At 49.6% G+C, this 10,250-nt stretch overlaps 1 protein-coding gene across 1 annotated transcript; it reads right to left on the bottom strand.

Moving 5' to 3' along the window:
* Positions 1-807: 807 nt before the first annotated feature.
* LOC104836776 (16 kDa beta-galactoside-binding lectin) lies at positions 808-9,866 on the bottom strand. Its single transcript, XM_010575508.1, has 4 exons — positions 9,858-9,866; positions 1,809-1,888; positions 1,538-1,709; positions 808-1,021 (listed from the first exon to the last, which is right to left on the bottom strand). The coding sequence occupies exons 1-4, from the start codon at positions 9,864-9,866 to the stop codon at positions 875-877; spliced, it is 408 nt and encodes a 135-aa protein (XP_010573810.1). The 3' UTR covers positions 808-874.
* Between the last annotated feature and the right edge of the window lie 384 nt (positions 9,867-10,250).

Raw genomic sequence — 10,250 nt, forward strand, 5'->3', positions numbered from 1 at the left:
GCCTAACTGCAACTAGTTGTGCTTGGTGTGCTCAGGATTTAATACATCTGGTAACATTGTTCAATACAGCCCTCAGGCTGCATCTGGCACTTAGCAGCCAAGTGTTACACATGCTGACCCACAGGCTGTTACATGGCTTGTCACCCATTCCTGACATGTTGCTAAGCCACTGAGTTCATGGTACAGCCTGATACTGGGTCTCTGACAGTCCCAAGACCTCAGTTCATGAAGCAGCACAGACAGCCAGGATCCTCTCAAGACCTCAGGCCTAAGCTTTCTTTCAGGCTTCACCTTTCACTCCATGTCTTCTCCCTTGGCCAGTGCAGTTAGCCTGACTTACCTGCTTTTCTCTATTCCTTAAGTACACCGTGCCAGCCTGCAATGCACCCAACTGCTGAGCATGTTCTTGGAAAGCAAAGCTATTTGCAAGAGCACAAGCCATGCCCTATTCCCTGTCAGTCCCCATCCCAAGCAAGGTGATGTGAGCAGCACTTCTTTGCCAGAGATGGCACAATGCATGCCCAATATACTCTTGTTTGAGCTTCCCTGGCTGGGACTAGTCCCAGAGTTTAGAAGCCAAACAGCCAGGGACAACTCAGTGCAGCAAATGGGGTCAAGGGAGCAACTACTGCTAAGGTAGCTTTATTCACAATAAATCACACTTTGCCTGGCATGTGGTCTAACTCAGTACCACCTGCAAGGCCACAGTGTAAGTAGGCACATAGACTGATACATAACCCTTCCCACTGCCCATCCCTGTAGCGCACCCAGGAGCAGGCAGATTAGAGCAGAAAATAGCAGAAGAAGCAGCCATTGCAAGTTTGGGTTTATTTCACTATGCAGGGGGGAGAAAACAAAACAAACCAAGCTATAGCTATTCACTGAACTTAATGGCTTTGACTTTAAAGTCACCCTCCACAGCCAGGTATTCAATTTTCTCCATGCCCAGCCGATTAGGGAACTGGAACTCCACCTCAGCCACCTTCACTGTTGCCTCCGTTTCATTGAAGGAGATGCAAATCTGTAGAGAGCCACAAGAAGGAAGGCTAACACATCACAGATCACAAGCCTCACCCCCCCACTACCTCCAGTCTGGGTGCAGGACAGATGAGGTGGCTGCTGGTGTCAAGACCACACTTGCTAGCTCAGCCTCCTCCCTGCCCAGCAGGGACATGGAGGGGAAGAAGCTTGTTTGCTCTGCCCCAAGGTCAGCTCCATGCCTCTGCAATGAAGGGATGAGACAGATCTGGTCTGAATCTCAGGTCAGTGTTTTAATTAATTGCTCTTACTTGTGTGGCTTGCAAAGGAAGGCCAGAGTGGAGCACTTAACACATCTGAGCTGTTGGGCATTGGCTTGAGCAGAGCACGCCTAGACAGTTGGTTGCCTTTAGCTGCGCGACTCTTCCCCTGTTGCTTATTCCCCTTTCCATGCCTGCTCCTTCTCCACCACAGAGGTACAAGGCAGCATTAAAAAGCTGTGCCCTTGGCCCTTTAGTGCTCCATGCCAGGGCCTTGCACACACCCCCTGGGGCCTCACCTCAATCTTGTCACCATGCTGGAAGGGAAAGTCAGCCTTCCTGTCCTCCTCACCCCACACGCCATCCTCCTTCGAATTGCACACAATGGTGTTGACATCCCCGTGACAGTTGAAGCGAGGGTTGAAATGCAGCATGAGGGTGCTGCTGTCCTTCCCTACATTCACAGCAAACCTGAGGAAACAGAGAGACGGTGCAAAGGAGGTGTCTGCTCAGGAGCAGCTCAGGCTTCCCCCAGCCCCACATCAATCTATTCACCACCTCCTTACTCACCCTTTGGCATCAGACAGGATCTTCCCTTTGACCTTGATGCACTCACCAGGCTGGATGTCCAGCTGAGTAACAACCAGTCCCTGCAGGGCCAAACCAGAGGAGTTAGTCTGTCTGTCTAGTCTATCCTGAGGCAAGCCTACCAGCCCTGCTTGGGCCAAGGCACAAACCAGCTCTGGCAGACCTAAACACATTCATGATTTCGTGCTAGAGGAAGGGTTGAGTCAGGCCTGTCTCAGCCCTCAGCCAGGGAATCCTAGTTGACTGCCACCACCCTGTTGGGGTCTCCCACTGCACTAAGCAACATAAGCTGACAAGGAGGCCATTCAAGCCAGTGTAACAAGAGTAGGGTACATGCACTGATTTACCAGCTGCTACAGAAGATATCCTTGCAAGCAAGCTTGCACCTTCAAGTTAGCAGTGCCCAGAGCCATTAGCATAGGATTAGCCTTAGTTATGAAGCTTTTCTAACACTAGGTCTCACCCATTCCCTAAGAGGGTCTCCAAGTGACAGGAGCCACCAGAACAAGTCTCTTGTCTTGACTTAAAGCAGCCTACACACAAAGAGAGGGGTCAGGGGAACCCACTTCTGGCTGCAGCCCGGTAAAGCAGAACAAACACCCCACAGGAAGCTCCCCATGCAGGGAAGTGGGCTTGATCCTTTCCTCAGAGCCAGGTTATTCACTCCCCCCAGCAACATACCCCCAAAATAGCGCTTAACATGACCAGCCTCCATCAGCTAAGAGGAAGATGCTGTTTGGTGAGGTCAGGCATAACTCAAATCATGCTTTGCTGCCCGTGCTCCAGGCCCAAGTGCAATGGAGACTAATTTCAAACTAGTTAAATTGTTTACTTGGCCTAGTTCTTGCCTGGCTTGTGTAGGCCCATGTCCAACAGCTGCAGGCTGCTGTGGAGCCCACTACTCCTGTAGGACTGCCACCCAGCCCCAGTAGTACTTGTCCTCATGCCTACTCCCTGCTCTGCCCATGCACAGACAGCTAAGGTTGGAGTTCCCCCAGTCGTTAAACCTCTTATTGTCGCAGCACTAATGCCGTCTTCTGGCTCCATTTCTAGTGCAGTGCTGGAGCACAGCCTGAAACACAGCCTCAGTGGCCAGGGGGTCTTTTGAGGAAAGGAAAGTTAGGGGGGCAGGGGTAGGTTGGAGTATGCTGCCATCCTGCTTTTCTCTGCTATTGCATTGTTTGTCCAGCCCTGTACCCAAAAGGCATTTTTCAGAAGGAAAATACAAAGTTTAAGGAAAAAAAAAAGTATAAAAGGTATTCAAACTGTAGAGTTAAAAACGGTCCCAAACTTTCAGAGTATTCAAGGATGAAAGCATGCATTAGAACAGCTTCCCCACTTAAAGAACAGGCTAGAGAAGAGGAGGAGAAGAAAAACGGCTGGTCAGCCCTAACTATTCCTCCCACAGCCACCTATCAGTCTAGCATTTCCGCTCAGCTAATCCTTTTCTCCTCCTACCTCTGGCACCAAGCCCAAACCCCACACGCAGCCAAACCCTAGCCCTGCTTGGCACACCCGTCCAGCTCGAAGACGGCACTCACTTGCTCCATGGCTGCAGCCCCCACCGGGCAGGACACCCCCGAGCCCCTGCTCCACACACCAGTGTGACTCAGCGCTCCGCTCCCGCAGCTTAAATCCCTTGGGCAGGACCGTCACGTGACGGAGGGGGATGCGAAGAAGGGGATCGATCGCAGCTGTTGGGGCTGGAGCTTTCCCAGCCATTTAAAGTGGGCAGGGGAAGATATCTACTGATATCGTTCTCTGCGGGCGGGATGTGGATGATTTTAAAAGCTAGCGGTTGTTTGCTTCTGCGTGATCCTAGAAAACCTTACTGTAAGCTCTTCTAGCTGCTGCGCACTCTATGTTGGCTCTTATCGCTGGAGCCCGAGTGTGGCTTTGCGCCTGCAGCGAGGTGGCTGCTTTTTGTTAAGCGATCCCTGTCTAAAATCAGGGTTGGAGTCCTGGTGTTACTGCTGCGAAGTGATCGCCTCCGAGAATATGTGTGTGTCCGTCCCCCCAGCCCAACCTCATGCCTGCAAGGAGCCTGGACTGACAGGAGCCCCTGGGTATGCATCATCACTGCTTGCAGTTAAATGAGACGCAAAGGTTTGCTGTATTCTATGCCAGCATTTTAAAAAGTGGCTGAAAGTTAAGCTTGTTTCTACTAGACGTGAGAATTCAGGCTGCAGCTTTTGAAAAGTAGCATGATCTTGCTGGTTGCATTCCAGTTGCAAAAGATTCCAGAGGGAAAAGAGAAATGCTTTGTTACTGGAGGAAGGGGCCAGGCAGGGCTGAGCGCAGCCAGCAAGAAAGGAGGCTGCTTTCCCAGCTAGTCTCTTAACGCCTGCTTTTCCCCTTTCCTATGTCCCTTAAAAGCACACAGCATGACTGCCCCGAGGGTCTTTGCAGGGCAGGGAGGTGAAGATGGAAGCAGCTGCAGTGCTTTGTGGGTCTGTGTGACTGGATCAGCTGGGTGCCACTTGTAGCTTTGGATTGGCTTTAGCAGGGTGCTTGGGCCTCTGTGCCTCAGTTTCCCTCATCCGTGAAGTGACATTAATGACATGCAGCTTCACAATCCCCTTTGTAAAGCTTCAGTCAGAGCTGCTTTATAAAGGCAGCATGCTACTTGTTGGTTAAGCCATGACGAGCCTGTGAGATACCTATCTGCAGATAACTTTAGGAAGTGCTGCACAGGGCAGCTTGTGAAACAGCGCAGGAATTTATGGCTAGGTAACAGGAGGAAACATGCTGTCCTGCAGGAGGCTGCTGCAACTTCATTAGAGCATGCTCGCTGTTATATGAACAGCATCCTGACTCCTGACACCATCCTTTGCCTCAGATACCCCCACACCCATTTCTGAACATTCACATAGCATTTCAGCATCCCGTATGACTCCGGGTGAATCAAAGCCAAGCTGCGTTTGAACTGGAAAGTCACGAGCCTGAATTGGAGCCCTGTGACTGGGGTGTATAAAAGAGGGCAAAAATGCTGACTGAAAGTACTGTAGGGAAAATCCCGCACACGCTCTCGCCTCCAACTAACTCCCTGGCCATCCTATGCATACACAAGAGCCATGCTGAAGTCGGGAGTTAACTGCAGGAGCAGAGTTGGAGCAGGTAGCAAACGCCACCGAGAACAGGCCCCCTCCATGCACAGTTTGGAGAAAACCCAAGTAATTCCACCTTAAGTTTGTCCCAGTCTAGAGCACGATGTTAGCTGGGATCATGTGTTACAGAAAGGCTTTAGGCGCCTGAGTTACTGGGCAGTTGTTCCCCTGTTCGCTGCCACGTGTGAGGCATTGAGCAAATTCTGTTTGTTCGGTTGGGGTTTTGTATTTGTTTTCCATTCAGCTCTGTGAAATCCCTGGAGACTTCTCTCCTCCTTTCAGTGCCGCAGCACTTCTGGAGAAAGAGCTGCTGGCAAGGGGAGTTGTGGTGCTGGGGCCATGCAGTGCCATAGTGTTGGCCCCTCTGACTCCCCTTCTGAAATGCACATATCTTGTGAGCTGCTTTTCTGGCCTGAAGCCTCCTCCTCTGACCCTTTCCTTCAGACAGAGCAATACCTTTCTAACAATACGTGGAGACCGCGCTGTTTGTTTTCCTTGAGTGCTTTGCACTGGCAGCCTAGTTGGTTTAGCAACAAACCCTTTGGTCTTGTCCCTGACGTAAAGCACTCCTGGTCTTAAGCCCTTGTGAAATCAGTAAAGTGTTTATTCTCAGACTACAACCTGAGATGCCCAGCTGCCCTCCATTTTTCCTAGGGATTAAAGCCAAGGGTAGGGAGGCAGAAGAAAGAACATCTTCCCTTTTGCAGCCTCCAGTGGGAAGAAGTGGGAGAAAATTCCCCAGTGGGCCTCCTTCCCTTTCAGAGGGTTTGTAAAAGGAGACGGGCTGCAAAGCAAGGCCATGCTGCCCAGCCCCACCCCATCAAGGATGACCGCAGACCTTCTGCACGACACGAGGCAGAGGACACCTTGCACTGCCCACAGAGAAGGGCCTTGGCCCCAACACACTCTGCTTCCTGGGATGGGAGTTCTGTGCCTAAGGAAAAACATAAAGCTCACAGCAGGCAGGCAGAGGATTAGGGTGTGCCTCAAAGGCCTGGGGTGGGGGGAAAGGGAGAGATGCTGCCCTATGCAAGCTGTTCTTGCACCCCTCGACCAGCAGGTGATGTTCTGAGAAGAAACCCTGGGCAGAAAACAGAATGAGCCCAAGAAGAGCCCAAGTTAGCTTTATCTGGATTGTAGTAAGGGATTGCAACATGTACAGGCCGTGAGAGAGAGTAGTTGGGGTACATGAAGCTTTTGTGTTCCCCTTTCCAGGAGTTACTGCTCTCTCACATGTTTTGGGGAAGAGTTTTGCGCCCACCAGACAGCTCTGGCAGAAGCAGGGAGAGAAGAGTCATCTCCTGCTCATCCAGAGGGTGATGCCCAGGGGAATTTTCCGCTGTGGGGAAAATTAAGGTTGCCCTCCCAGCACCAGGCTTGTGGCCCTGCCCAACACCAGGTCCCCAGCCCAAACTCTTAATTCATCACCTGATTTGCACAGGATGAAGCCAGACAACTGGCCAGTCTGATTTTCTTGTAAGTCCCTAGAGATGTCCCAGATTTGCTTTAGAAAAAAAGTAAATACCAAAAGGATGTAGCATGCTGATTTTTACTCTTTTTAATCTTCTGCAAGAGGAAATACACCCTAGCCTGCGGCAAGTCATATACCTGGCTAATCAGTCCTGTCATTAGAAATGGCTTACCCCTGTTTTTGAAAGGTCTAAGAACACACCTCTGCTGCTAGCTTACTCAAGGATGATGGTATATTCTCCAGCCTGCGTGACAGGGGGTGCAGAGGCCAGCACCGCTGGCTCTTCAGTATGTGTGCCTGGTTTGTCTTGCACCAAGCACCCACACACTGGCAGTTGTCGTTGCTACATATCCTTAATTATTCATTGCTGTAGCTGAGAAAGAGGCCCCACTTCTTGCTGAAAGAGTGAATAGTAGCTTTCTCCTCCTTTGGAGATGTCATCTGGCCCCAGTTGCAGCACAGCAGTAACATACGTGTGCCTCCCTGAGGCAGCACCAGTGCTTCCACCATTGCACCAATGGGAACACACCACTGAATCACTTAGGCTGGCCAGGGAGGGAGAAAAACTGCTCCAACTCACTCTCACAGATGCGAGGGATATACTGGCAAAATAATGACAAGAAAAACTCCTCACCCTTTTCCAGTGAGGGCTAAATCTTACAGTTTGCTTTAAGTGAGGGTGGTTTTTTGCACTTTCTTTAGGGAAGATTTGTTCTTGTGGCTTTAAGTTCATTCTCAGTTCATCAAGCAGACTGCACCTTTCTCTTGCAACTATCTTCAGGGAGTGTTTGTGTCAGTAGTGTCTGGATGGGATCCTGGTCTCACCAATAGCCCCTGGCTACTCTTGCAACCTAAATATTATGCTGCATAATAGATATACACATTATAGGTATATACACACACACACAAGGCTGTTTTCTACATCTTCAAATATCTGGGGACTTTCTTAAGCAATCCTCTGCTACTACTGTTGAAGTGTCTGATTCTTCCTGTTTCTCCATAGCATGTTAGTTGGTCTCCTCTGAGAAGTTTCCGCCTTTTTTGCTTGAGTAGTCATAACCCTGTGAAGAGTTGTGTTGCACATAGTTTCTCTGGACCCTTCTGCATCAAAGGTCCCTTGCATGGCTGGCTAAAACAATGCTCTCGCCACCATGGCATCTTCCAGCCCTATGCTATCCATGGGGGAAACTTCAGGGTTGGTCTGGAGACCACAGGGGAATAGAGCTGGTCTCCCAAGAAAAATCCTTAGCCTGCTCCTGAAAGACAAAGGATGACTCTGGAGCCACAGTCCAATTTGGCAGGAGGTTGAAAGGCCCTCCCGAAGCCTGCAGGCACTGGGCCTCCCAAAGCACTGCTTCAGAGGGAAGTGTGTGCCAGGAAGAAGCGCTGAAGGTCCAGTCCACCCTGGATGCCAGCTGAGGTTGCATGGCCACATGTCACTACAGCATTTTCATCCCAGAGGGTTTCCTGATTTCAGATTTCCCTACATTACAAGGGAAGCACCTCTATTCCAGCTTCATTATAAATTAAGTTAATTATAAAGAACTTCTTGCACTATCTCAAAGTGATGAAAGGAGTTCACTGATCCCATCAGTGGGATTTGAAGTATGTCTCATCATTTTACTTCCCTCATTAACACTGACCCAAGCTGACAATCCCCGTGTTTCTCTCATCTCTCAGTGGATTAGATTTAACTAGAGCAAATAGTTAACTACCCAGGAGAACTAGGCCTTTGCTACTCTGGACTCATTTCACTTCAGCACCTCCCCCCATACCTTTCAAGTTTGCAGGTGGCAAACACCTCTCCTCAGAGTTTATTGCCTCATCTCAAAGGAGCTGTTTGCATTTGTTCCCCTTTGGGGGTCCCCACTACTCTAAACTTATGAGTCCAGTATATCTTTTCCTCCTCTTTGCAGCTCACCAGGCAGCAGGAAAATTAATCTCTCCTCCAAAGTCATCAAGCTTGCAAGAAAGCAGTAAAAAGCAGTGTGCTGCCCGACTGCTGTACACTGTCAGGCTGCACTTCTACCTGTCAGGCCACTCCTTTTCCCATTTCTTACCCTGCTAGAGTGCAAGACCCATGTCACCTGGGACAGAATTGCCCTTGGTATTGCTCTTGTTCCACTGTGACACCATGCCCCAAACAGCAAGATCTTGTCCTGGAGCTGGAGGCTGTAGCAGCTACTGCAGTATGAATTCATGGCAGAGACCACAGGTTACTGACCCTTCAAGTGCATGTTTTCTAGAGGTCTGTCAACTCTGGCAGTTTTAAGCATTTATTTTTCTTAACAACATTGTTGTTTACTTTACATCTATGACCACGTTGCCAACTTCTGCAACAGGAGACAGACCCTGAAACACTTTTCACTGGGGTATCACAGTAGGATAGCAGCACTTCCCAAGCCTTATATTCCTGTGGTCTAGCTCCAGACAAGCTGGCTTTGATTTATAACTCGTGATCAGCTGCAAGGCAACTTGGGGGGCTGGGGGAAGATGGCAAGCTATGCCATTCCCTATCCTTAACCAGCTGAATAAAATCTGTACAGGCCTTCAAGTTGTTTACATGGTGTGCAAGAGGTGAGGAAAGCTAGAAGGGAGTGCATCTGCGATGTTGTCCCCAAGATACTCAGGCACTAAAGCCAGTTAGCTGGGAATGGACCCAATGTGAGTAGAGCAAGAGGAGAAAGACTGCAAGTAACATAGCCTGTTCTAGTTAAAAATAAAAGGAGGGGTGTCTATGGAGAAGGATCATCACTAGAGCGTGCCTTCTAGGTAGCTTTCGTCTTGAACAATGGTGATTGCACACAGGTTGGGGGTCTAGCCTTTGTTTCATTTCCTATTCACACATCAGCTTTCATCACTTGGTGCCATCCATAAAGTTAAAGCTCCTGGGTTTTGCCGAGAAACCTGGGATGCAATTCTGAAATGTTTGCCCCATTGCAGGCCAAAGGACCAGATCTGTGTTGTCGCAGTAGAAACATCAGAAAGCATTACCTCTTCCATTACTGTCTGACACAGGAGTGGCTTCAGCAGGGCTGGAAGGCAAAGGCAGCACTGCACTGCTCAGGTTGAAATGCCTTACTTATTCCTGCTAAAGTCTGGAGAAGCGAATGCAGGATTTGGAGGTCCCTGGAGCAGATCTGGCACCTTCCAAGGCATCTGCAAAGGCAAAAGCCATCTTTGGAAGGAGTGCATTCCCCAAACTGCTTCCCTGGTACATGGTCACCTGCAGCAGAGGCCAGCATCACTTACCTGCTCTGCAACAGCAAGATGTGCTGTGCTCAATGCTGAAGAGCTGTCTGCTCTGCCAGCATGGCTAACCGCAGGCCCATTCGTGGTACAGTGACGCTGCCAGGACTGCACATCCTCAAGTGGTCACGAGAGCTGCAGGGAAACTTGGGCAAGCATAACCTGGATTGCTGATAAGAACAGCAGTAAAGTCACCCTTTCCACCTTCTCCATATATCACATGCAGAGGGCACTGGCTATGGGTTCCCCGCCGCCAGCAGCTGACAAATAATATCTGTTGGTCCTTTTATATTTTCTCATGACTTTTTTTAAGGCTTGGTTTTCCTTAGTCACTCTAATTATGCAAAACCTGCAATGCAGAGGCCTCCCTTGCACTGAAGGAGTGTAGTTTCTTGTTTTGGAGCTTTGCTCAAATCAGTGGGGGAAAATACCTCACAATAACTTTGAATAGGGTGGGACCAAGCCTTCTGTATCAGCCCAGTGTCCACAAAAGCATTCCAGCAACCTTAAGCTGGACTGATTTAGAAGAGCTCTTTTCTAGCTTGACATCTAGCACATACAACACGCCAAGATGGTTTAGAAACTCAAGCCATCTGG

This window comes from Haliaeetus leucocephalus, unplaced genomic scaffold, assembly GCF_000737465.1.
Source record: "Haliaeetus leucocephalus isolate CR32 unplaced genomic scaffold, Haliaeetus_leucocephalus-4.0 Scaffold484, whole genome shotgun sequence".
Taxonomy (NCBI): domain Eukaryota; kingdom Metazoa; phylum Chordata; class Aves; order Accipitriformes; family Accipitridae; genus Haliaeetus; species Haliaeetus leucocephalus.

Bases quoted from the DNA above. Each gene is read 5' to 3' on its own strand.
- LOC104836776 (XM_010575508.1), bottom strand. The intron at 1,710-1,808 runs GTGAGTAAGGAG...CTGTTTCCTCAG, and splicing joins ATCCTGTCTGATGCCAAAGG to GTTTGCTGTGAATGTAGGGA. The intron at 1,022-1,537 runs GTGAGGCCCCAG...GGCTCTCTACAG, and splicing joins AGCATGGTGACAAGATTGAG to ATTTGCATCTCCTTCAATGA.